Genomic DNA, 27,707 nt, shown 5'->3' with positions numbered 1-27,707 from the left:
CTCTCAAGGTTAGGGGGAGTAACCTAGCTAAGTTTGACAGAACAGTCTACTCTATGGTCTTAACCCATTCATGCATTAAGCCTATGAGTCTGGATTTATCCCACACAGAGCTTAGTGTATAGGAGTCACAACCACCCTCTCTGCCACCCCCTTCTTTCTCTCTACCCCCAGTGGGCTACCAGAGAAGAGTCAGATCATTCTTGGCAGAGAGCTGAGCTAATCACTTTCAGAGGGCTTCCCCCCAACTCTCCTACTTGCACCACTCCATTCATTTCATATATTTTCCATTGCATTTTTTCTCACTCACTCCCCTCCCTGGCTCCACTCCAGCTGCATGAAATTAGGATGAGGGCTTCATGGGCCCATGGTGCACAATCTAGCTCAGGATTGTCTACACTGATTGGCAGTGGCTCTCCAGGGTTTCAAGCTGGAGCTCTTCACATCCCTTCCTGGAGTTGCCAGGCATTGAACCTGGAACCTTCTGCATATTGCAAAGTTACAGCCCTTCCTCATAAAGATGTCCACAGAGTTGTATGCAGCATTAATCCTACCCAGGGTAGACTCTTTGAAATCAATGAGCATGGCAGGCTTAGATCCATTAATTTTAATGGGTCTACTTTGAGCAGGACTTTTGTTGTTTAGTCGTTTAGTTGTGTCCGACTCTTCGTGACCCCATGGACCAGAGCACGCCAGGCACTCCTGTCTTCCACTGCCTCCCACAGTTTGGTCAAACTCATGCTGGTAGCTTCGAGAACACTGTCCAACCATCTCGTCCTCTGTCATCCCCTTCTCCTTGTGCCCTCCATCTTTCCCAACATCAGGGTCTTTTCCAGGGAGTCTTCTCTTCTCATGAGGTGGCCAAAGTCTTGTAGCCTCAGCTTCACAATCTGTCCTTCCAGTGAGCACTCAGGGCTGATTTCCTTAAGAATGGATAGGTTTGGTCTTCTTGCAGTCCATGGGACTCTCAAGAGTCTCCTCCAGCACCATAATTCAAAAGCATCAATTCTTCGGCGATCAGCCTTCTGTAAGGTCCAGCTCTCACTTGCATACATCACTACTGGGAAAACCATAGCTTTAACTATACGGACCTTTGTTGGCAAGGTGATGTCTCTGCTTTTTGAGATGCTGGATCACTGCCTTGCCGTGGCGAAGGAGCTTGAATAACTCAGAGAAGCTAGGAGCTATGCCATGCAGGGCCACCCAAGATGGACAGGTCATAATGGAGAGTTTTGACCAAACATGATCCACCTGGAGCAGGAACCGGCAAGCCACTCCAGTATCCCTGCCAAGAAAACTCCATGGAAAAAGAGCAGGACTTAGTTGGGTGCAACCCTTAGGTATAGATTTCCTGTAGGTGTAAAAGGCTAGTCTACATCAGAATCTCAGCCTCCTGCAGCAACATTTCTCTTTGAACTGCAAGGAACATCTGCAATCCTATCACAATGTGTGCATGAAAACATGCTGTGGTTTTACTTAGGGTTGCTGCTTCTGCATCCTCATTCAAATCTCTCCCTGGATTTTGGAGTTTTGTATTATGTGGCCTTGTTCCCCTATAGTACCTTTGCACAAGGAATTCTCCATCTTTTTCTTATTTTCCAAATGTTGAATGGAACCACACTATGTGCACACCTTTTGCATCAGTTTTCAGTCCCTTTTAGTTTAAATGTGGGGAACCTTTGACCCATCAACCCCAGCAAGCATGATCAATGGCCAGGGATCATGGGAGTTGTAGTTCAGCAGCATCCAGAGGGTCAAAGGTTCCCTATTTTCTGTGTCCCTTTTCTACCTCCCCTGCTACACGTGCACCAATAAAACAGATGTATCTGTACTTCGTGTTCTGGTTTCAGGAGATTTTTAACTTTGTTGTCTTGTATTTTTGTTTTTGTTAATCCCCCAGTTTGCAATACACGCTGGTTTGACGAAGATGATCCTTCTGGAACTGGGGACTACGAATTCTTCTTTGACATCTTGGACAAGTATCCCAATGACATTTGCTCTGAACCAACAGCTATAGAGGTCCAGACATTGGATGGGACCCCAGCTTCTGAGACTGGGCAGATATTTACTACGTGAGAATTTAGTATTGTGTGAAATGGGTCTTGGAAATTGGTGGGGGATTTATTATTATTATTAATTATTATTATTTATTTATTTGTTTGTTTGTTTGTTTTTATTTTTATTTTTATTTTTATTTTACTGTGCCTTGAGCTTTCATTTTGTGTCCAAACTAGGGATATGAAAGAATAATAGAATTGTAGAGTTGGAAGGGATCCCAAGGGTCACCTAATCAAGGAATCACAGCTAAAGAATCCCCAAGAGATGGCCATGTAACTTCTTTTCAAAACTTCCAACAAATGAGAGTCCACTACACCTCTGAATAAGCATGCACAATGTTGCACTGGCAATGTGGTTTAATTCTTGTCGTAAAAGAAATGCAAAGCTCGACTTCAACTTTTACTTTTATTGGAATACCTGTAAATATCTTATGGCATGACTACACAGTCCCCTTTCATTATTGCCATTTAAGGCACTGAAAATGCATTGAAAACCCTATGTGATAGTACAAGACAAGGCTATTAAGACTTATTTTCTCTGAACAGCAATGATGCTCGCACTGGCTTTTCCTGCATCCATGCCTCCCAGGGAAAAGGCAAGCGCTGTCATGACTACCAGGTGCAATTTACCTGCCCACTGTCTTTCTGCTCTGGTAAGTTTTTAACTGCTTTGTTCTTTGAATCCTGTTGATGAAAATCTTCCTGGTTCAGTGTGTAGAACAGATAATAGAATGCAGTCAGACAAACTACAGATTGTAGGTTAAGTAACACATTGATCATAGAGTTGAAAGAGACTGCAAGAGTCATCTAGTCCAACCACTGCAATGCAGGATTTTTTTTTGCCTAATAATAATAATAATTTTATTTATACCCCGCCCATCTGGCTGGGCTTCCCCAGCCACTCTGGGAGGCTTCCAACAAAATATTAAAATACCGTAGTACATCAAACATTAAAAGCTTCCCTAAACAGGGCTGCCTTCAGATGTCTTCTAAAAGTCTGGTAGTTGTTGTTCTCTTTGACATCTGATGGGACGGCATTCCACAGGGCGGGCACCACTACCGAGAAGGCCCTCTGACTGGTTCCCTGTAACTTGGCTTCTCACAGTGAGGGAACCCCCAGAAGGCCCTCGGCGCTGGACCTCAGTGTCCAAGTAGAACGATGGGGGTGGAGACGCTCCTTCATGAATGAAGGAGGAAGGAGAGGGGAAAAGACAAATAAATGTTTGGCTAATACACAAAAAATGTAGCTCCTTCTTTGGAGAGCCTGCTCCATCACAGTGGCCTGAAACTCAGAATCTTTTCCTATAGGTGGTGAGATCCCAACCACCCCAGTACTAGAACCTGTTACACCTCCTGCCCCAACTCCCACCTTGAAACAAGTTGAAAGCAGTCCAGAAATCCCAGTGAAAGGTACATATGCCACCTTATAGTTATCCCAAGAGATACTTAGGCTATATAACCAAAGTGTCAATGATCCTATCCACGTGTGGGAGAAAAAGCCCTTCTCTGGATGCCATTCTAGGGAGAAGAACTAAAAGGTGAAAAATTTCACACACTCTGGTAACAGGAAGTGGAACTACATGAGCTGAAAGCTACATGAACTTGCTCAAATTCCAGAATTAATTTTAGGAATCCTTCTACATCATTTTTTCTGGAATCCCGGGGAATGGAAAGCAGGACAAAGTTAGCTGAAGAGCCAATAAAGAAATAGTAGAAATAATCCCATCTCCTAGCAGTGGCAGATTATATACACGTTATGCAGTATACAGTCCTAAGGAAGATAGCATCTGGAGGTGGAGCTCAAAGAACAATTGCCTAAGGGATAAGCAGAGGGCCATAGCATTTCCTGGGAGGGACGACTGCATCGCATTGGTCCTCATCTTTTAGCCTCAAATTGGAATCTTCCTCCATAGGTGGTGAAATCCCATCCACACCAGGTCCAGAGCCAGTAACATCTCCTGCCCCAACACCAACCTTGGAAGAAATTAAAGGCAGTCCAAAAATCCCAGTAAAAGGTAGGCATGCAACACTACAGCTATCTTGAGAGATTCTGGGGATACATACAGAAGTGTCAAAGGTCCTATCCACCTGCTGGAGAAAAAGCCCTTCTCTGAACGCTATTCTTGGGAGAAGACCCCAAAAGTGGATAATTTCACACACTTTGGTAACATGAAGTAGAACTACAGGAACTGAAAGCTACACAAACTTGCTCAAATTCCAGAATTTATTTTAGGAATCCTTCTACATCATTTGTCTGGAATCCCGGGAGAATGGAAAGCAGGACAAAATTAGCTAAAGAGCCAATAAAGAAATAGTAGAAATAATCCCATCTCCTAGCAGTGGCGGACTTTGGGCTTTCAAATTTCAGCAGCACTCTATGCAACACCCCAAAACATTTTTTTGGGGGGGGGGGAGCTCAACTCTCAGCTTCTGTTCTAAGTCATTGTTGTGGGACTCCCTGTACCACCTTCTTGGCTCAGGGCTCAGTGTGGGTGAACCGGTTGTTCTCCCCTAAATCTGCCTTTGCTCCTAGATCTAGTCCAAATAAATAAATAAATACTCATCTATGTTGTCCCAGATGATTGCTTTAACTGACAGATCACAACCATGCCTTCCTCCACATTCTGCCTTCTAGTAGACTTCTCCTTGCTCTAAGTAATAGTGGTCAGCAGTGCTCACCTGACCTGTTATCACTGGTGTTGCTGCAGTTTACTAGGAGTGACTGGCGGCAGAGAGGTTGGCATGGTGCAAATGCACCAGCAGGAACACTGGATTGGTTCCAGCAGTGCATTCTACCACAACGACCACGCTTCTGCCTTGCCACTGCTCAGAAGTCAAAGCACTGCAGCCCCACCAAGTGCTACTGGCTCTTACCTTAACATGTCAGCCCCCAAGTAAGTACCCTCTCCCACCTACCCACACACCACAACACAGCTCACCGCAGCAGGAAAAAAAAACAAGGTATGTCATCAACACAGAGCCTGTTTCAAGAAATGCTCCATTTGGGACATGTGCAAGAGTCAAAAGTGGTGTCCACAGGCTGGAGAGCAAGTTGTTCTCTGTGTGCAGTCTTTGGAGAAAGACCTAGAATTGGGATGGGAAACTTGTGGACCTTCCAGATTTTGCTGGACTCCCAGCATCCCAGACAGTTGAACATGCTGGCTGAGTCCAACTGGAGTCCAACAACATATAGGGGTCATAAAGTCCCACAGCCTGACCTAGAAGATAAAAAAATGGAAATTATAGATGTGTGTATAGATGTAGATATCATACAAGAGATTCCAATTAATTTGAAAAATAAGCATATCACTGAATTCCTAATTCAGAGGCCTTTGATTTGACTATCCTTGGACACTGGCAAGGCACCAAGCCTTTTCTTCTTCAGATGCTTCATAAGCATTCTAAGAAACCTCCTATCGCTTCTCTTTTGATAGAGTCTCCTTCCACTTGCAAGACCCGCTGGTTTAACGAAGACAATCCTTCGGGTGATGGGGACCAGGAATTCCTTTTTAACCTCATTCAGATGCACCCTCAGGAGATATGCAGAATGCCACTCGCGATCGAGGTCCAGACTGTGGATGGGATCCCAGCTTTGAAGGCTGGGCAACCGATTGCTGTGTGAGATGTTATGCCTTTCTTGTATGCAATGCAATTTTTAATTGCCTAGCTGCAAAGCTGCAGAAAGATAAGAAGCTTCCTTACCTTGAGTCAAACCAATTGCCCATCTTGCTCAGTATTGTAAAAACTGACTGGCAGCAGCTCTCTAGGATTGCTGGCAGGGATGTCTCCAAGTTCTCCTTGGAGATGCTGGCGACTGAGCCTGGTACCTTCAGCTTGCAAGGCAGATGCTCTACCACTGAGTTACAGCCCTGCCCCTATTTCTATGGTTACAGACTTTGCTCTGTCTCAGTACCTCCTAACATTCTGTGCACTGCAACTGCAACCTATCTGCTTCTTTCTCTGAGCAGGCATGATGTCATCACTGGCTTTTCCTGCATCAATGCTGAACAAGCGAAAGGGCAACTCTGCTACGACTACCGGGTGCGGTTCACCTGTTCAGCACCCTTTTGCTCCAGTAGGTTTCTAAGCGTGCTTTTCTAATAATTATGCAGTGATGATTTGCTTTAGTTTGCAGGAATGAACGCACTCACCTTTAGCTTATAATGCTCCCCATACAGGTAAAGAGAAAAGAAAAAATAATGTAGCCACCTTCTTCTGTCAGTCTGGTGCAGCTTGGGGTGGTGTCATAATCTCACATTTCACATAAATAGCCATATTTCAAATTAGAAAATGCAAATATCCCCACCACCAAGGAATGGCACACATGAATAGCATTCTCTAGACTACAAGCACACCACATTCTGAAAGCAGGTAGCTCAGACAGGTGAACTAAGACACAGATTATGTATACGTTGTGCCATATACAGTCCTAAGGAAGGTAGCATCTGGAGATGGAAAGCAAAGAACAATTGCCTAAGGAAGAAGCAGAGGGCCATAGCATTTCTTGTGAGGGATGACTCCATCGCATTGGTCCTCATCCTTTAGCCTCAAATTGCAATCTGCTTTCTCCATAGGTGAGATCCCACCCACCCCGGGACCAGAACCTGTTACACCTCCTGCCCCAACTCCCACCTTGAAACAAGTTGAAAGCAGTCCAGAAATCCCAGTGAAAGGTACGTATGCCACACTATAGCTATCCCAAGAGATACTTAGGCTATATAACCAAAGTGTCAATGATCCTATCCACGCGTGGGAGAAAAAGCCCTTCTCTGGATGCCATTCTTGGGAGAAGAATCAAAAGGTGAAAAATTCCGTACACTTCGGTAACAGGAAGTGGAACTACAGGAGCTGAAAGCTACATGAACTTGCTCAAATTCCAGAATTAATTTTAGGAATCCTTCTACATCATTTGTCTGGAATCTCGGGGGAATGGAAAGTAGGACAAAGTTAGCTAAAGAGCCAATAAAGAAATAGTAGAAATAATCCCATCTCCTAGCAGTGGCAGATTATATATACGTTATGCAGTATATAATCCTAAAGAAGGTAGCATCTGGAAGTGGAGCTCAAAGAACAATTGCCTAAGGAATAAGCAGAGGGCCACAGCATTTCCTGGGAGGGGCGACTCCATCGCATTGGTCCTCATCCTATAGCCTCAAATTGGAATCTTCCTCCATAGGTGGTGAAATCCCATCCACACCAGGTCCAGAGCCAGTAACATCTCCTGCCCCAATACCAACCTTGGAAGAAATTAAAGGCAGTCCAAAAATCCCAGTAAAAGGTAGGGATGCAATACTATTTTCAGAGATACTGGGGATACATACAGAAGTGTCAAAAGTCCTATCCGTGTGCTAGAGAGAAAAGTGGTCTCTGGGTGCCATTCTTAGGAGAAGACCTAGCAGGTTTGGTAAAATGAAGTGGAAAGCAAATGTGAAGGGACTGTAAACTAAAGCAAACTGAACATGCCCCCAGGACTAATCTTAGAATTTTTCCTAGTTAATCCCACCAGAATACAAGGGGAGTGGCAGGCAGGGCAAAGTTAACAAAACATACAATAAAGGGAAAATAAAAAAATCCTTCCAGTAGCACCTTTAAGACCAACTAAGTTAGTTCTTGGTATGAGCTTTCGTGTGCAAGCACACTTCTTCAGATACACTGAAACAGAAGGGTGGTGGAAATGGGAGATTGGCAGATAGCTGGGATGAGCCTGCTGACGACTCTTAACGACTGTAATGGGTCTTACAGGAAAAGGCAAGGGGTGAGAAGGTGAGAAATGGCTTAGTCATGTATAATGGGATAAGAATCCAATGTCTTTGTTCAAACCAGGTCTCTCCATGGTTTTAAGTTTGGTAATGAGTTGCAATTCAGCAGCTTCTCTTTCCAGTCTATTTCTGAAATTCCTTTGTAGTAAAACAGCTACTTTGAGATCTTGTATAGAAGTAGCTGTTTTACTACAAAGGAATTTCAGAAATAGACTGGAAAGAGAAGATGCTGAATTGCAACTCATTACCAAACTTAAAACCATGGAGAAACCTGGTTTGAACAAAGACATTGGATTCTTATCCCATTATACATGACTAAGCCATTTCTCACCTTCTCACCCCTTGCCTTTTCCTGTAAGACCCATTACAGTCGTTAAGAGTCGTCAGCAGGCTCATCCCAGCTATCTGCCAATCTCCCATTTCCACCACCCTTCTGAGTAATACCCCTCCCCACCTTCTCACTATATAGAAGGATCTGGCAACTTCTGTTTCAGTGTATCTGAAGAAGTGTGCTTGCACACGAAAGCTCATACCAAGAACTAACTTAGTTGGTCTTAAAGGTGCTACTGGAAGGATTTTTTTATTTTGACTATGGCAGACCAACACGGCTACCTATCTGTAACTGATACAATAAAGGGGTGATAGATATTATCTCGTTCCCCAACATCAGGCCCTGTAGCCCAATACTCTCCAGTCTACAACTGAATCACAGTCAGAAAACCAGAACACAGGGAGTTGAAAAACCAACTGCTGCTTAAGTCCCACATTGTATGCACTATATGTTTGGGTTGTATACTGGATTCGTCCAAATCCCAAATTGAATCAGGTCAGTTCTGGGTGTCTGGGGTTGGGTTCAACCAAGTCAAGTAACAACAGCATTGGATAGCCCTGGGTTAGGCTATCTTGGAGGAATGGCATTGAACAGGAAAACTAGAGGGGGTCTCTTTGACCAGTACATTTGCCAGTGAGCAAAGGATTCAATACTTTGAGTTGAGCAAAGGATTCAGTCAAGTGGGCTGGTGCAGTCAAATGTAGGGAAGGTTGAGATTTTTTGGCAGGGGAGATGCAAATTCCCTCCTTCCTCTTTCCCTCTCCTTCCCTTATATTTAATTAGGGTTCTGAAAACCCTAATTAAACATTGACCCCACCCCAAATTGATTTAGTTATGAATCTGGGGCAGGTGGTCTCCAGATTGGGTCAGGGGAGAGGCGCATAGCCCCTCTATATATGATCCTTGAGAAGGGTCAAAAGGGAAGAACAAAAAAAGGGATGGTGAAGGTCAAATAAATAATGGAATGTAGCCTTTCCTTCAAAGCCTCCCACAGTCACACTGGTCCCCTTCCTTCAGCCTGAAACTCATAATCTTTTTCCATAGGTGGTGAGATCCAGTCCACACCAGCACCAGAGCCCATTACACCTCCTGCTCCAACTCCCACCTTGGAGCAAGTGCAAAGCAGTTCAAATATCCCAGCAAAAGGTATGTATGCAACGCCTGTGCTGTTTCAAGAGATGGACTGTTTTGAATAAATAAGGGTAACCTATAGTATTCCCCTCGTAGAGATTGCTCTTAGGATATTCTATACATCTCTAACCCTTTTGCCTAGAAGGAAACAGGAAACAGCAGAGAAAGCAGAAAGAGCTTAAAACTAAATACAGTGGTACCTCAGGTTACAAACGCCTCAGGTTACAAACGCTTCAGGTTACAAACTCTGCTAACCTGGAAGAGTTACCTCGAGTTGAGAACTTTGCCCCAGGATGAGAATGGAAATCGTGTGCCAGCGGCGCAGTGGCAGCAAGAGGCCCCATTAGTGAAAGCACACCTCTAGTTAAGAACAGTTTCAGGTTCAGAACGGTCCTCCGGAATGAATTAAGTTCGTAACTAGAGGTACCACTGTATAGGAAACTTACCAGGAGAGGGGAAATTAAGTAGGAAACTTATCAGATGCAATTTTATTTATTCAAAGTAGGAAAAATCACAGAAGCATTTTATGTTTTTTAATGACTTGCCCTCAAATAAATACTGGTCTATTTATCTAAACAAGGGTAGGGTTGAACCATTAACAAAGAGACCTTTTCATTTGGACTTCCTTGAGCACAGTTGGTCAAAGCACACCATAACTGCTTCTGTATAAAACAAAGCCCTGTGCTCCCCACATTCACTATAATAGGTAACCAAATTGGATAAAATTTGCAAACACAGGAGCCCCTCTAGAGGAGATTAAGCCTGCCAAACCGCAGGTGTATAGGTTTAGTTGCTTTATGTGGGGGAAGTAAAAGGCATTATTCCCCCCAAAAAAAAAATTTCTTGGGGAAGGGATTCATTTCTTTTTTATATATAAATATTTATTAAAATTTTCACAATATTACATAATAAAAAAGAAAAAAGAAAAAAAGAAAAGATACAAAATAAAAAACAGTTAAAAACAATTCCATCTTTTTGTCACTTATCTTTCATTTGCTTGTTTCCCGGACCTCCTCATACCTCCCTTTTTTGTATTCCAGTTCAATTTATTAGTTCAGCAGTTCCTTTCCCTCCTTATTTTATCCTGATCCTTAATCTTAATATATTATAGCATTAAATTTTTACCTGTTAAAAATCCAATTCTTTCATATTCTTTTATACCATTACAGCTAGAAACCACTTAACTTCAATCCAACATCATTCTAACATTCGTTAATTTTGCAATATTTCTGTAAATAATCTTTAAATTTCTTCCAATCTTCTTCCACTGACTCTTCTCCCTGGTCTCGGATTCTGCCAGTCATTTCCGCCAATTCCATATAGTCCATCACCTTCATCTGCCATTCTTCCAGAGTGGGTAGATCTTGTGTCTTCCAATACTTTGCAATAAGTATTCTTGCTGCTGTTGTGGCATACATAAAAAAAGTTCTGTCCTTCTTTAACACTGATTGGCCGACTATGCCCAGAAGAAAGGCCTCTGGTTTCTTCAAGAAGGTATATTTAAATACCTTTTTCAATTCATTATATATCATCTCCCAGAAAGCCTTAATCCTTGGGCACGTCCACCAAAGGTGAAAGAATGTACCTTCAGTTTCCTTACATTTCCAACATTTATTATCGGGCAAATGGTAGATTTTTGCAAGCTTGACTGGGGTCATGTACCACCTGTATATCATTTTCATAATATTCTCTCTTAAGGCATTGCATGCCGTAAACTTCATACCTGTGGTCCATAACTGTTCCCAGTCAGCCATCATTATGTTATATCCAACATCTTGTGCCCATTTAATCATAGCAGATTTCACCGTTTCATCCTGAGTATTCCATTTCAACAGCAAGTTATACATCTTTGACAAAATCTTAGTTTTGGGTTCTAACAATTCTGTTTCTAATTTTGATTTTTCCACCTTTCTTATCCAAATTGTATGCCTCCATTATCTGATAATAATGAAGCCAGCCTCGCACTTTGTTTTTTAGTTTTTCAAAACTCTGCAATTTCAATCTATCTCCATCTTGTTCTCGGCCATTTGACCTCCATATTGAGCTTTTTCAGAGCTTTCGCTTCCATCGGTGACAGCCACCTTGGGGTTTTATTTTCCAATAAGTCCTTGTATCTTATCCAAACGTTAAACAATGCTTTCCTGACAATATGGTTTTTAAATGCTTTATGTGCTTTGACCTTATCATACCACAGATATGCATGCCATCCAAATACATTGTTAAAACCTTCTAAATCCAAAATGTCAGTGTTTTCAAGAAGCAGCCATTCTTTCAACCAGCAAAAAGCTGCTGATTCATAGTAAAGTTTAAAGTCTGGCAGGGCAAATCCGCCTCTTTCCTTTGCATCTGTTAATATTTTAAATTTTATTCTAGGCTTCTTGCCCTGCCAGACAAATCTAGAAATATCTCTCTGCCACCTCTTGAAACAGTCCATTTTGTCCACAATTTGCAATGTTTGAAACAAAAACAACATTCTAGGCAATACATTCATTTTTACCGCAGCAATATGACCCAGCAGTGAAAGCTTCAAATTTGACCAAATTTCTAAATCTTTTTTCACTTCAGCCCAGCATTTTTCATAATTGTCTTTAAATAAATTCCCATTTTTTGCTGTCATGTTAATCCCCAGGTATTTAACTTTCTTAACCACTGTTAAACCTGTCTCATTCTGAAACCTCTCTCTCTCCATTGGTGTTAAATTTTTCTCTAAAACCTTAGTCTTTAACTTATTCAATTTAAATCCTGCAACTTGACCAAATTCTTGGATCAGTTCTAAAACCCTTTTGGTACTAGATTCTGGCTCCTGTAACGTCAATACTAAGTCATCTGCAAATGCTCTCAATTTGTACTGTTTGGTTCCGACCTGTATACCTTTAACCAACTGGTCCCTTCTTATCATATTCAACAGAACCTCCAGGACCGATATAAAAAGCAATGGGGAGATTGGGCAACCTTGTCGTGTCCCTTTTTCTATCTTAAATTCTTCCGTCACCACATTATTTACAATTAATTTAGCCTTTTGTTCAGAATATATTGCACTTATACCATTTTCAAAACCTTGGCCTACCCCCATACCCTGTAAGTTTTTTTTCATAAAAGTCCAAGAAATGTTGTCAAAAGCTTTCTCCGCGTCTACAAATATCAAAACTGCTTTAGTATTTATGTTCACTTCTAGTTTTTCCAAAATATCAATTATATTCCTCAAATTGTCAGACAAGTGTCTTCCCGGGAGAAAGCCCGCTTGGTCTTTATGAATCTCTTCCGTCAACACTTTTTTCAATCTCTTGGCCAAAATGTCTGCAAAAATTTTGTAATCCACATTGAGTAATGATATGGGGCGGTAGTTCTTAAGCTGCGTCTTTTCAGTCTCTGTTTTCGGTACAAGTGTGATATATGCTTCTTTCCACGACTCTGGTGCCCTTTCCCCCTCCATTATTTCGTTACAGACCTCTTTCAAAGGTTGTACTAACCATTCTTTTAAAGATCTGTAGTATCTAGAAGTCAGTCCATCCGGTGCTGGAGATTTACCCAATTGCATATTCTGAATGGCACCTTCTATCTCCTGTTCAGTTATTTTGTAGTTCAACATTAATTTATTTTCTTGAGAGATTTTTTGTAATCCATTTGTTTTCAAAAATCGATCTACGTCAGTTTCTTTCTGTGGCCCTTGTGTATATAGTTGTTTAAAGTACCTCTGGAAACAATTTCAAATCTCAGCTGGGTTCTGTATATTCTTTCCTTCCACTTCTAAATTTGTAACTGTATTTAATTTTTGTCTTTTTTTCATTTGCCAAGCCAGCAATTTCCCACATTTATTAGCCGACTCGAATGTCTCATTTGTTTAATTTTCCATTCTATCTCCTGATTCATCATTTTCATATATTGCACTTGATATAACTTTTTTTCTCTCAAAATCTCTTGCGACTTTGGTTTTACTCTCAATTTTTTTTCACTTTCCTTTATTTTCTCCAAAATTTTGTCCTTCTTCTCATTTTGGATTCTCTTCTTTAATGCATTCTGTTGTATCAGGAACCCTCTCATAACCGCTTTACTTGCGTCCCAGATTACTCTTTTTTCCACATTGGTGCTCATATTTATCTCAAAATAGTCTCTCAAGGTTTTTTGGGCCTTCTTAAGCACTTCTTCATCTCTGAATAAGGTGTCATTCATCCTCCATCTAAAGGAGCCAGTTGGTGTTAGTTTCATTTCCATCTTAACAGCATTATGGTCAGAGCAGGTTTTTGGGCAGATTTCCAGTTTTCTTGTCTTTGGTGCCATTCGTCTAGTTACCCATATTTGGTCAATTCTTGTCCATGTCATTTTGGCTTCAGAAAAGAAGGTTCCTTCTTTAGCCAAGGGGTTCTTTGTTCTCCAAATATCGACTAAGTCCAAGTTGTCTGTCATCTCAAAAAAAGTTTTCGGTAGTCTACCATCCTTAGTGACTACCTGTCTTTGTGCCTTGTCCATATGTGTAGATACCACTCCATTCATGTCTCCCATCAAAATCACATTATAGTCCAAATAGTCCATCAGGGTCTCATGCAACTTTTTTAAAAAATCGGATTTCCCCTCATTTGGTGCGTAAATTCCTACTATCAAAAATTTTTCTCCTTGTGTTTGAATTTCAATTGCCACAAATCTTCCTTGGTCATCTTTAAAGATAAATTTCGGTAATAATCTCTCCTTTGCATAAATCACTACCCCTCTTTTTTTAACCTTGTCCGATGAAATAAACTCCTGGCCAAGTCTTTTATTAATCAATAGTTTCCTGTGTAACCTTGTTATATGTGTTTCTTGTAAACAAATCAAGTCCAATTGTTCCTTTTTTAATAAATGAAACACAGATCTCCTTTTCCGAGGGGAGTTCAAACCATTACAATTCCAACTTAGTTGCAGAGCCATGATGTGGTTACTTTGCTTCTCCTCCAACTGCACCCAGTGCCTGTTCCTGTTCTGTCGGTGGTATCACCTTCTTCAGGCGGTCTTTTAGTTCAGGAGGTAAATCTGGTGTATCTAAAGTTTCACTTACAAGTGCTCTTAGCTCTCCTGTAACTTTCTTCTGCAGGTCTTCTCCGTGGTCTCTCCAAAATTTATCTTTGTCGTCTTCTGATCTTATTTTTATCTTCTTCCCTTTATAACTGAAGGATAGGCCTTGGGGGAATTCCCACCTAAAAATGATTCCGTTACTTCTCAACAGGGCAACCAAATCTCTATAATTGGACCTAAGGTCCAAAAGATGTTTCAGAATATCCTTAAATATCTCCACTTTTGACTGATGTATTTCCAAAGTCTTCTGGAAGTGCAGACTCAAGATTTTGTCTCTCTCCTCTTTTGTTCGGAGGGTGATCAAACAGTCTCTCACCCTGTTCTTCCTCCCTCCTTTTCCAAGCCTAAAAGCACTCACTATCTTGAAACTATCCTTCCCCAAATCTGGGTTCCAAAAGTCTGCAAATTCCTGCGTAAGAAATTCAATCAAATTGTCTTTCTCCAATTCAGGTACAGCCCTGACCCTTAAATTCGCTTGTTTCTCCTTCAACTCAATCATAGACAGTATTGACTTGTGGTCTTCAAGTTGTTTGTGTAACGGTGGTATCTTCTCTTCTACAACAGTGGCTGTAGCAGTTGCAATTTCCTTTGCCTCTTCGGCTGTCTTTCAAGTCGAAGCGGATTCCTGCAGTAATTTCTGAATAGTTTCTGTATTGGTATTTACCTTCTGTCCCAAATTATTAATACTTGTGGTGTTTTGATCAATTTTGCCCGATGCCTCGGCTACTTGTTTACTTATTTTTTCCAAAGATTCATTAATTTTGCCTAGTGCCTGAGCCAGGGCATCGTCAGCTGCCATACCTTTAGGTTTAGGTTGTGCCGATGAGGTTGCTGTTGGTAAACCAGAAGGGCCAGATGTCGATGCTCTTCTTTGCAGCCCACCGTCTGTGCGAAATACTCTGCCAGACCTCGTTGCTTGTAACAAATCTATCTTCTCTTTCCCATCTGCCATAACCCTCAAGATATAGCCCAAGGTCAATCCCACGATCAGAGTCAAAGTTGTTTTGAAGTGGAAAATTCCCTCAGCCCAGCTGCAGTTGTAACAGTTTCAAACTTCCTCTAGGGGGACACAGTAACAGTCCAAAATGTCTTAAAGTAATTAACTTCTCCCTTTCGCCTCCCAATTCACAAAAAGGACAACAGTTTCTATCTCAGTTGTTTCCTGTTACTTTAAAACCAGGAGAAGCCAGACAGCAATATTGTATCTTAGTTGTATCTCAGATGCAGAGTTAACTGTCAAAGAGTACTTTCAGCAACAGCGCAATTCTCAATACGGCTTTCTTACTGTCACTGGGAACCCGTTCCAGGGTTTTAAGCGGTGGATTTTAGCTCCTCTTCCTCTCTTTTTTTGCAGGGAAATAACGTTCAAGCTTTTTCCCCCCTCCTCCCCTGCAATCAAGGGGGGGAAATCGCTGTTTTGATGTTCGAATTATAATCCTTTTCCAACGTCTTTTAAGGTTTCCGCTTACAAGTTCATAGCTTTACCATTTACAAGAACGGAAGGCAGACTTCCTGTTTATGCCTCTCCGCTTCAGTGCCAAATTAATTATAAAGTTCCTTTAGTTCCGAAATTAGCCTACTCACGGATCGTTGTTTTGCAGCCAAATTGTCCCAGGAAAAAGGTAGCGCTCTCCGGTAACGGCTACGTGGCTTCACTCCACGGAAGAAGCAAACGACTCACAGCACCGCGCCACTTCCCGGCTCCGCTCCAGAGCCCGTAACCGGACTCCTTTGCCAATTGGGGAGGGCGCAAACGGTGCCCGCCGAGTCCCACGGTCACAGGCTTCACCCGCCTGTGATTTTTGAAGGGTCCCCGCTGCGCCGTAGCGGTACAGACCCGATTTCCACAGAGCCGGTTTCCCTCCAAGTCAGAGGGACTCCGCCATTACCGATGGCGCCACCCCGGAAGTGGATTCATTTCTTGCTCTTTTCTACCTCAAAATAATTAAGAGCTGGCTAAGCGGCATGTATTCCTGCATATATTTATATACTGCAGCCTCACATCAACCTTTCCCTTTGGAGGCTGAGTTCAAACCCCACTCAGACCAGGGTTTAAATTCCCACTTAGCCATGGAGGTTTATCCTACTTCAGAGGGTTGTTGTGTGGATTAAAAAAATTAAGTAAGGAACCATGTATCATGCCCCCTTGTGCTCCTTGGGGGATAGGTATGATAGAAATGAAATAATGAAGTAAATAGCATTCATGCAAGAACATTTTCACTCCAGCCATCAACCTCTTTTCTACAGGTGACCAGAATCAACCTGGGGCAGGATTAGAGCCTGTTACCCTTCTAGCCCCAACTGCTGTCTCTCCAGAAGTGAAAACTGGGTCCCAGGTTCAAGAGCAAGGTGTGTGTGTGTGTGTGTGTGTGTGTGTGCGTGTGCATGAGCAATATGCCTTCAGTTGTGTTGCCTGCTCCAAGTTGGCAGAAGCATGGTTGCTTAAAACCGACTTAATTAAAACTTGTGTGGTTATTCTTTTTATAGGATTGTCTCCAAAGTTAGTCCTGCTCAGAGGACATCTATTGAAAATAATGAACAGGACTAAGTTAGGTCCATTAATTTCAATAGGTCTACTCTGAGTAAAACTCAGTTGACTACCGCTCCAGTATCTTGAAGGGCAGGCATGGGCTGGTTGGCTGAAACACTGGGCAGGAGCAATCCACTCTGCAGCATGTTGTTGTAGCTCCACTTGGGGGCAAACAGAGAACACCTTCCCATTGTTATCACTGTTTATTCAGCTACAACTCACATTTCTTTTTCTCCTTCAGCTTGCAAGACCAATTGGTTTGACCGGGATAATCCTTCTGGGACTGGGGACTACGAACTCCTTTCTGATATCATGGATGAAAATGAAATTGACACAATCTGTCTTGATCCAATTGCAATTGAGGTCCAGACAGTGGATGGGATCCCAGCTTCCGAGACTGGGCAACAGTTTGCTGTGTAAGATTCCATGGGATGAGTTTGGAGATGATTGGCAGAGGTTGTCTGAGCTGGCTCTTAAGTGATCCTAGTTGGCTGTCTATAAACAATTTTCTTTGGCAGCCAAGACTCCTCCACGATGTATCTGGCAGATGTTGTGTACACTGCTTCTTTATCAGCTATGAAGGTCTCCTCAGATATCTCATAGACACAGGTTTACCATCTCCAGAGAGAAGATGGCCTTGAATGGGAATGATAAGGGCGTTTGCCTTTATGAGAACTTTGGCGATCTGTGAGTGGGTTGAGTGAAATCATAGAATTGTAGGGTTGGAAGTAGCCTCCAACCACCAGTAGTTCAACTCGCTGCAATGTAGGAATCATAGAATAGAATCATAGAATCATAGAGTTGGAAGAGACCACAAGGGCCATCGAGTCCAACCCCCTGCCAAGCAGGAAACACCATCAGAGCACTCCTGACATATGGTTGTCAAGCCTCTGCTTAAAGACCTCCAAAGAAGGAGACTCCACCACACTCCTTGGCAGCAAATTCCACTGTCAAACAGCTCTTACTGTCAGGAAGTTCTTCCTAATATTTAGGTGGAATCTTCTTTCTTGTAGTTTGGATCCATTGCTCCTGACAGAGGGCCACCCAACCTCCAATGAAGTAGAGTCTAGCCCATTCCAAGAGCCAAGCAGCTCATACCAAAAGAAAGTCCTTCCTAATGTCTACTCAGAATCTGCTTTCTTGTAAATTGAAATAAGCATTGTGGACCTAATTCTAAGATTTGTTCTGTCCTCTGGAATAGGCACATGGGGTGTTTGCAGCTGAGGCTGTCATGGAACTGAAGCTATCATCCCATGTTGGAAGCATCATTCTATGGCAGGCATAGGCAAACATGGCCCTCCAGATTTTTTGGGACTACAACTCCCATCATCCCTAGCTAACAGGACCAGTGGTCAGGGATGGTGGGAGTTGTAGTCCCAAAACATCTGGAGGGCCAAGTTTGCCTATGCCTATTCTATAGCTGGTCAGTTGGGTGCTTGCAGCCCTGGAAGGACAGCTTCAGCTGCACGACAGCTTCAGGATCTGACTTCCCCATAAGCCATGACAGCTTCCTTCACTCCTGTTTGTGGGTTTGGCTTTCCCTGCCTCCCTGGCCATGTTGGAATGTCACCTCAAATGACTGCCAGAGCTCTATCTCCTTCAGCTGTTCCATGTCTGCTTTGCCTCCTGTGATCCAAACAGGAATGATTCTACCCGCGGATTTGCCTGCGTCAATGCCCACCAGGGAAAAGGCGTCATGTGCCTTGATTATCAGGTGCGGTTCACCTGTCCTGATTCCTTCTGTGGTGAGTAACAAAGACCCCACCCAGCTCAATCATACAAGAAAGCAGAGCTGATTGAAAAGGCTTTGCATTAAGGATAAGGTGGCGGGGTGTTTTGCTTTGCAGGGAGCAGTCCTCTATTTGAATAAAAAAGTCATAGAATTGTATAGTGGGAAGGGTCCACCCTTCACCTAGGTTGGATCTAGACACATCAAAGAAGTGATCCAGTTAAATGCGTTGTAAACTTCATACAGTGAAGTTCCATTGGCAAAAAATGGGACTCCACAGCGCCATTTGATGTCATAGTGTTTTAACACATGCATCTAAAGCTATGCATATAAAGTCGCTGAGTCCCTAGTCCAGTGATGGCAAACTTTTTAGAGACCGAGTGTCCAAACTGCAACCCAAAACCCACTTATTTATCGCAAAGTGCCAATGTGGCAATTTAACCTATATATCTCTTTTTTTCTGTGTGTTTCACGTTTCTTCTTTATGACTGCTGTTGTAATAAATAATCCTTCATAAAAGTTACGGCATTACATTCTTCATTAAATTATCTTTCCATTGACATATAACTTTATGGTGTAACTCAGTACTTTTTTTTCTTAAAAAAAATGTATAGGGTTACTCTCATTTTGACTCAAGAAAATCACCACCGGGGAAAAATAAATACAGTTCAAATTGGGGGAAATAAATACAGTGAATTTCTTCTCCTGTTAGATTCACGAAATGTTTAGGGGTATGCGTCCCCCTGCATCCCCAAAGAAAAAAAAACACTAGTATTACTCCAAAACAAAGTGGTGTTATGAGCCTTCAAACCTCGGAAATACATTTTTTTATTTTTTTAGAAGGTTCCACAATTTTGGCCACTAGTGTACACTGGAGGCCTGTACTAAGAGCCACCCTCTCCCTGTTTTTAATACGAGATAATAATGATTGTCTGCGTGCGCACAAACAAATAAATATAAATAAATAAATAAACCCAGCCAGATGGGCAGGGTATAAATAATATATTATTATTATTATTATTATTATTATTATTATTATTATTACTACTATTACTATTACTATTACTATTACTATTATTTGCCATTTATTTGGCTACCGTTTGATCACAGCCTCCACGGAATGAATTTCTCTGTTGGCTTCCATGGGAAAGTGCAGTGAACTTGTAAACCCAGCAGCCCCTTCTTAGGTTGCCACCTTTATATGCTTACTGGCCTGGGAGTTAAGCCCTGCTGCACTCAAGGCGGCTTACTCCCGAGTAGGAAAAACAGACTGGCGGGAGGCCCTGGCGCATCAAAAGTCAATGCCTGCTCAGCCCCTCGCTCGCTAGCCAGGTCCTGGTGCCACAGGCTTTGGATGGCACAAGCCCTCCTCTCCTCCTTCTCCCTCACCCCAGGCACAGAAGCTACAGCCCTGCTGGGGCAATGGTGTGCGTGCTCACAGAGAGGGCTCTGTGTCCTGTCTGGCCCGCGTGTTATAGCTTTGCCACCACTGCCCTAGTCCAACCCCCTACAATGCAGAAATTACAGCTAAAGACTCTCTGACAGAGGGCCATCCCAATTTTGCTTTAAGAACTTCCAATGAAGCAGAGTCCGCCACCTTCCAAGGTGGTCCATTCCACTGTCGAAGAGCTATTACTGTCAGAAAGTTCTTCCTAGGTAAAGGTAAAGGGACCCCTGACCATTAGGTCCAGTCGTGACTGACTCTGGGGTTGCAGCGCTCATCTCGCTTTATTGGCCGAAGGAGCCGGCGTACAGCTTCCAGGTCATGTGGCCAGCATGACTAAGCCGCTTCTGGTGAACCAGAGCAGTGCACAGAAATGCCATTTACCTTCCCGCCAGAGTGGTACCTATTTATCTACTTGCACTTTGATGTGCTTTTGAACTGCTAGGTTGGCAGGAGCAGGGACAGAGCAACGGGAGCTCACCCCGTTGTGGGGATTCGAACCGCCAACCTTCTGATTGGCAAGTCCTAGGCTCTGTGGTTTAACCCACAGTGCCACCCGCATCCCTAATGTCACCTAAATTACATATATGTTTCCAGCAGGAAAAGGCCAGCCTGGGGTGGAATCCACATCTGCTGTGACTGCTGCACCTGTACCAGCAACACATGAGACGAACCAGTTCCCCACTCAAGGTAAGGAATGGAGGTGTGCACAGCTGAAGAACTAGAAAACGTGGAAACATTAAGCCACACAACTCCTCATATACACAAATATTATCACATTATTACATTTTTTTGTCGCGTTTATATTCCACGGAGCTGTGACCTTCATTGGGGGAGAAAATTTTCAGGCAAGGAAATGCTTTCAAGACACCACTCTGCACTTCCTGTCCTGCAGAGTTGAGGAAAGGCAATGGAGGAGCACATGGGAAACATACAATCATAGAACTTCAGAGTGGGAAGAGACCCAATGGTCATCTAGTCCAAACCCCCTGCAATGCAGGAATAATCCAGCTTCAATCCCAGCATTTCTACGGATTGTTCCAATTCAGCAGTAATCGGGGGGTCTTCTCAGGGAAAGCGACAGAGCGAAAGGAAAACCTCTGGGACCCTGTGCCTTGAAATCGCAGAACGAAGAGAAGAGATTATGGGACAAAGGGAAGTGTAGATGAGCCCTTGGTGTGGAAGTGTTACTGAAGGAAAAGGCTTCAGCATCTATCCTGATTTTCCCATTTCTTTCCTTTTTTTAAAAAATGTTTTTATTAACAATTTCAACATAACAGATTATCAAAGCATATCATATTCATTACTTCCCCCTTTTTCCCACTCCCCTTCAAACCCTTCCTCCCACGCCAGAGACTTCCCTAAGCTCCTCTCTCTGATTTCTCAGCACATATTATTCTCTGCATGTTATGAAATTATACATATCCTTACCTTATCTATCTACCCTGTTAGCAACCAATAGATTTGTGTATGTTTATTCAAAACCTGCCAAGGAGTCCAGTTCATTTTGTTGTCTTTTTAGATAATTTGTAAAAAGCTCCCATTCTTCCTTAAAGTCACAGTTGTCCTTGTCCCGCAATTTGTATGTCAATTTAGCCAGCTCTGCGTAATACATCCATTTTTCTTGCCACTGTTCTTTCATTGGGAGATTTTCCCATTTCTTTCCAAGATCTCCCTTCTCAGAAATAATGGCACCAATCACTTTCCCAACAGGCCAGGATCAGTCTGGGCTGACGCCTGCAGCTAGCACACCTGTTGACTCTCTACCTGTGCAGACAACGACAGCTAATACCCCCATCGACACTGTGCCAGTCCAAACAACTCCCCAAAGCCCTGCACCAGGTAAAGAGCAAAATCCAAGTGAAAAATTCTAGCCATGAATTGTACATCTCATTATCATTATTATTAACTGGACACAAAGCTATTGTGTCTGGATCTCAGGGGACTGCAACACTCTTCATGTTGCATCTCTTTAATTTTGCGTGAATTAGGCTGTTTTCTGTTCGTTTGCCCACCATGCTGACTTGCAACTATGCTGACACGTAGGCCTGTGTTTCTCAGAAGTTCAGTTCATTTGGACCTTTGTGGGTGGCGCTGTGGGTTAAACCACAGAACCTAGGACTTGCCGATCAGAAGGTCGGCGGTTTGAATCCCCGCAACAGGGTGAGCTCCCATTGCTCGGTCCCTGCTCCTGCCAACCTAGCAGTTCTAAAGCATGTCAAAGTGCAAGTAGATAAATAGGTACCGCTCTGGCGGGAAGGTAAACGGCATTTCTGTGCGCTGCTCTGGTTCGCCAGAAGTGGCTTAGTCATGCTGGCCACATGACCTGGAAGCTGTACGCCGGCTACCTCGGCCAATAAAGCAAGATGAGCGCCGCAACCCCAGAGTCGGCCATGACTGGAAATAATGGTCAGGGGTACTTTTACCTTTACCTTTACATGCTCTGAAAACATAGATGTCCATGGGTTTACTTTTATTGCAACCATAAGCAGAGAAGAATATGGGGCTGGAAGGTTTGCAACAATTTCTAATACTCTACTCTCTTGGTTTCTTCTCCCTTAGTTTGCAAGACAAAATGGTTAAACCGGGACAATCCCAGTGCAACTGGGGACTATGAGCTGATATACTACCTCAAAAAGGACTATCCAAAAGCCATTTGCAACAAGCCAATTGCTATCGAGGTCCAAACTGTGGATGGAATCCCAGCTTCTCAGACAGGACAGATATTTTCCAGGTGAGAATTCCTCTCTGACTTGGGAAGACAGAGATGGTGGCTATAGGTTGCATCCAGTGTTAATTCCAATCTGTTGAATTAATGAGCATGACTAAAATAGGTCCATTAATTTCATCAGCTCCTCTCTAAGTAGAACTTAATTGGATAGAACTGTATAATTTTGTTTTGTTTTGCATTTAAGACCAGGGTGGAATCTACACACATTTTTAAAAAAAACACTGTGAAAATGCTTTTTTAAAAAAATCTAGTGTTGCATTTGTATATTGCACTTTAAAACACATTTAAAACGTTTTATTTGCAGCTGTACAGCTGAGTCCCAGGACTGGGATGATGAATCGGGTGGCTTAACTCTGAGAGGCACAGTGCTCTTTCAGAGTTAGAGAATGGTTGTCCCTGAAATGACCCTCACAGGAATTTGAACGGTGTACTCATGCCATCAGTTTCAATGTATGGCTATTTTGGCAATCTGCCTTATTTCACCTACAAATGATTTTTTTAAAAAATGGAAGGAAATTTGAAAAAGTCACCCTAAACAAATAACAGCAGCAATTAGAAAAAACAGAATCAAAGAATTGTGGCGTTGGAAGGGACAACTAGTTCAACCCCTGCAATACAGGAATTGAAACTAAAGAATCCCTGACAGATGGCCATCCAACCTCTGCTAAAAAACTTCCAAGGAGAGTCCACTACCTTCCAATGGAGTCTATTTCACTGTTAAACAGCTCTTGCCGTCAGAAAGTTTGTCAGCCCTTGTAAAGGCACAATAAGTTGACAGGCAGTTCCTGCAAACCCCACTTTGCCACGACTTTTCCTGTCCTGCACCTGCTACCATCTATGGCATCAGGTGTGGGGCAGGTGACTATAGCTTAGCAAAAACAGCCTTGTGGGCCAAACAGGGAGGGTTGCCAGGTCTAGTTGGGCCTGTTGGCTGAAGGTTCCCAACTTCTGATGTAAGCAGGAAAACAATCTGTGCAGTCCACTGGAGTTCAACCAGCTTTTGCCACCTATACTGGAAATCAGGAACTGGCCACTCTCTCAAATTTGGCTACTATTTTTCCACCATACTTGTCCCCCATACTCTGCCTTGTGTCGTTGAACAGGAATGATGCAGTCAATGGGTTCGCTTGCATCAATGCCCAGCAAGGAAAAAGGGGTGTCTGCCACGACTATAAGGTCCGGTTCACCTGCCCAGAATCTTTCTGTTCAGGTGAGTGTCAATATCACATCCAGTTCTTATATGGAGCAGCCAGGGGAAATGGGTCATGCAAAGGATTCCCTTCTTTCAAGTTAACAGTGAACTACCCAATATCACATGTCATGTGCCCAGTAGTCACTATGCCAACTCTCTTTCCTGTGACTTGGCTGGATATGTCTGAAATGCTTGTCATCTGAATTTCTCCCCAGATTGGGGAGTTTTTGAACTCTTAGTCTTATTTCTGCAGGGGGAGCCAATGTCTTGAGAATCCGCCATTGTTATGTATAGTTTTTAATTTCCAAATTGCACATACACACCGTTTGCTGCTGGAGAAGGGGGAGCAATGTGATTCAGTTTGCATTTAAAGGCTAATCCACACTTTCTGAAACAATACGCAAACTGAAACACAGCCATCCTTTGGCATTTGCACTTCTCTGAATTGTGCTTTTTGGTTCTCCAGTCAAGTAATGTGTGCAAAAATGCACCCACAAATGAAAAATATGCATAAAAATGGATATCATTGCAAAAATTATATACAAAAAATGTATGGGAGGAAGTGCTTTGTAAAAACGCGTTGGAAAAAAATGTACTAAAATGTTGGTGAATTTTCATGAGGATTTATTATTATTATTGCTATCTGATGAGGAAATGCAGAGATCTGAATTTAAGGCTGGGAAAATGAGGAAATGAGAGAAACTGAAATTGGCAGATTCATCTATCTCTGTTTGCTGCATCTTCCCGTTCTTTCAGGTCTCTCTTCCAACACTACTGACATACATAGATTAAACATTGCCAAAGGGTCCAATTGTATGTATGATTGCAAAAGGATTCATGTGTGGTGTTTTACCAATGCTTTGTGCCTGTGTGTATGCTGAGAAAAACAGCAAAAAAGCAAAGTTTATCTAATTGTGCATACAGTTGGTGTCGTCCTCATTCTTTGCTTTATCAAGGTGCTGATGTACCAGTAAAACACTGCACAAAATTAATCCTGAAGCAATTGTACATACAACCACAGCAGAGTTCCTTTGTTTCAGTGTTTTATCTATGCATATAAGTCAATAAATGAAAAGATTCTCGGACCATTATGCTTGTTTAATGAATTACCAATACACAGGGAAGTTGGGCTTTAGAGATATGGGGAGGAAGGAACTGAATCAGTCCAGATTTTCATGCTGGATTTCTGTTTCCTCTCCTTAAGGAAATGACCAAAAAGGTGTGAAGGAGGAATCCCCATGAGCAGTCAGCTGCAGTCTTCAGCTTCTACCCATCTCTGGAAGAAGGTGGCGTCTTCTCATTCATCCTTGCTGCCGGCCTATGGCTCATACTTAATGCAATAAAGTCTCAAATGCAACCCCCAACCTTGATGGCGGTGTCTAATTCTCTTCACAATTACTGTGCAACTGCTCAAAAGGCTTCAAATTTAACAGTTTACAGAAACAGCGGTGATGGAGCTGACATTATGTCATGTGAAAACAATGGAAAGGGTCACAGTTCAATGGCAGAGCATCTGTTCTATATGCAGAATGTCTCTGGTTCAATCCCCGGCATATCCAGGTAGGGCTGGTAAAGATTCCTACCTAAAGCCCAGGAGAACTGCTACCAGTCTAAAATAAATGGGCACATGACCTGGCTTGGTATAAAACAGCTTCCTATATAAATCATCATCATCATAAATTTTTATTTATACCCCGCTCTTCCCGGTTCAAAAACTGGGCTCAGGGCAGCTAACAACAAATTTAAAACAATTGTAAAAGCAGCATAAAATACAGTATAAAAACATGAATAACAATAAAATTCAAAGTTCAGAAATCAATTTAGGGGAAATCTATCTAATAAGCATTAGATAATCACCAGGGTTAGCTGGCCGAATTAGTCCTACTTGGGCCAGTGAGGAGGCCAGGGGAGAATTAGCTGTGGGGTCTCAGAGTGGGTGATCTTCATAAAAGGGGAGGGGGAGGGAAGAGAAGGGAAGGGAAATAAAAGATCAGGCTGAATTCAAACTAAAGGCTAGGCGGAATAGCTCTGTCTTACAGGCCCGACGGAAGGAGGTTAAATCAGCCCTTTATTTAGAACCATTAGGTCTAGCATCTTACTTCATATTTGGAAGAAGGACCAGAAGTCATTGGTAGAAGACATGTTTTGCATGCAGAAGGTCCCAGGGAAACCAGAGAGGACCTGTAGCCGAAACCTTATTTGAAGTTGTTTGCAAATATTTTTGAAACAAATGAATATAGCTTGTTAAAAATAAGAAGAATTAACGAAGTATCTGTACTAGTAATTGGTTTTTTTCTGGTGGTAGGCAACACACTTGAAGCATTCAGCTTAAAGGAAGGTTGTGGACTAATACAACCTTCCCTAACCTAGAGCTCTCTGGGTGTTCTCACACTCTCTAACTCTCATTATCCCTGACCATTGGCCATGCTGGCTGTGGTTGATAGAAGTCCGATGATATTTGGAGGGCTGCAAGATCCCCATCCCTGATTTAACAGATCAGGTTGGGGAAGGTTGGACTGGCATCAGTTTCACGTGGTACGTGACCACTCTTAAAATGCCCAGCAATATATGATGGAAGGCTAAAGGTTCACCATCCATTCTGCAATGGGACGGAGGTTTTTGGGTGGTTCGGAACCCAATGAACACACAAATGGGGTGTAGGCTAAAGATGTTATTGCACAGCCCAAAGAAAACCACAAAGCACTGCAATTAGTTTACATCCCTCAGATTGCTGTGAACCCTATCAGCAGTGGTCATGGGTCCTGAAGGTGGAGCTTGGCTGGTACACAACACTCTCAGTGGATAGCCTTTCATAGACATTCCACCAGAAGAGGTTTTCTCAGGGCTTGTACACTGTTCTGTATAACGTAGTTTCTGGGAGAACACACCAGCTACCCACCAAACTGAAAGACACCTGGGCAGGCAGCCCAAGCAGGTAACTTCTAAGTGTGGGATCAGCAGAAGCCTATCTTAAATATTAAGATTCTCAAATGGTGACATAAAATCTGTGAGAAACCACTATTTTATGGAATAACAGGATAGGAACAGAAGTAACCCTGCAAAGCCTTTCTAGACACAAAAGGAACATTGCTGTGCACCTCAAAACAGCAACAATTCCCTGCAATATCCCAATATACCGTCCCTGACTTACTGGATCGAGTTGGGAAAGGCTGAACTAATATCATTCTCATGTGGGGAGTGGCGAACCTCCTGTAATCACTCTTAAAATGTTTACATTAGTTATTCTGGTTCTGGGTGAAAACAGTCTTTATGGGTTGAGGGAGGGAAGCATTTAGGGTGACAGTAGGAGGTACCTGTCAGGAGCTCGTCCTACACTCGAGTAGGACCCTGGCAGAGACACATGCCCGACTTCTAACAGTACCTCAGAGCCAGATGGACAGATTGACAAGGTGGAGGCCGGGTGCCCACCTTTCACTTACCTGCACGCCCTTTTACTTAAAACCAGAGATGACCCTTGGCTGTTGGCTTCCTCCTCTTCCTCCGTCTAACATTTGCCTTTGTAGAACTCGGCAGGGAAGAGGCTGGAGAAAAATCTAGAATTAGTTGCCTCTGTCTATCATTGGCTCTGGCGCCACCTGCTGTTGGCTCCTTGCCTTCCACCCTAGAGGTTCCAATGGGCACAAACCACCATGGCCCTAGACCCAGTGTCTACTTGGAGGCTGGATTGCCCACCAGCCAATAGGACATACGTGCTCTCTCTCCCTCTCTGCAACCAGTGGACAACATGCACAGTTGATGT

At 42.8% G+C, this 27,707-nt stretch overlaps 1 protein-coding gene and 1 long non-coding RNA gene across 2 annotated transcripts in view; one reads left to right on the top strand and one right to left on the bottom strand.

The window, feature by feature from the left end:
- Positions 1-24,921, top strand: part of LOC308483145 (uncharacterized protein) — a gene marked incomplete at its 3' end in the record, with an annotated part of 30,149 nt that extends 5,228 nt beyond the window's left edge. The window contains exons 9-25 of the mRNA XM_081016729.1: positions 1,898-2,069; positions 2,601-2,707; positions 3,363-3,464; positions 3,968-4,069; positions 5,489-5,672; positions 6,023-6,129; positions 6,629-6,727; positions 7,231-7,332; positions 9,189-9,290; positions 16,569-16,670; positions 17,093-17,267; positions 18,493-18,596; positions 20,622-20,714; positions 21,738-21,866; positions 22,587-22,758; positions 23,859-23,965; positions 24,872-24,921. Coding sequence (XP_080872855.1) covers positions 5,578-5,672; positions 6,023-6,129; positions 6,629-6,727; positions 7,231-7,332; positions 9,189-9,290; positions 16,569-16,670; positions 17,093-17,267; positions 18,493-18,596; positions 20,622-20,714; positions 21,738-21,866; positions 22,587-22,758; positions 23,859-23,965; positions 24,872-24,921 — 1,437 coding nt within the window. The 5' untranslated portion in view covers positions 1,898-2,069; positions 2,601-2,707; positions 3,363-3,464; positions 3,968-4,069; positions 5,489-5,577. The remainder of the gene's footprint in view (positions 1-1,897; positions 2,070-2,600; positions 2,708-3,362; positions 3,465-3,967; positions 4,070-5,488; positions 5,673-6,022; positions 6,130-6,628; positions 6,728-7,230; positions 7,333-9,188; positions 9,291-16,568; positions 16,671-17,092; positions 17,268-18,492; positions 18,597-20,621; positions 20,715-21,737; positions 21,867-22,586; positions 22,759-23,858; positions 23,966-24,871) is intronic.
- Positions 24,922-25,024: 103 nt separating this feature from the next.
- Positions 25,025-27,664, bottom strand: LOC308482829. The gene is made up of 2 exons (XR_013989437.1): positions 27,388-27,664; positions 25,025-26,141 (listed from the first exon to the last, which is right to left on the bottom strand). It is a non-coding gene; the product is annotated as an uncharacterized lncRNA (long non-coding RNA).
- Positions 27,665-27,707: the final 43 nt, after the last annotated feature.

This window comes from Podarcis pityusensis (assembly GCF_964106645.2).
Source record: "Podarcis pityusensis genome assembly, chromosome: 8".
In the NCBI taxonomy this organism is placed as follows: domain Eukaryota; kingdom Metazoa; phylum Chordata; class Lepidosauria; order Squamata; family Lacertidae; genus Podarcis; species Podarcis pityusensis.
The sequence above is the reverse complement of the archived record's forward strand: the minus strand, read 5'-3'. Positions and strand labels throughout refer to the sequence as shown.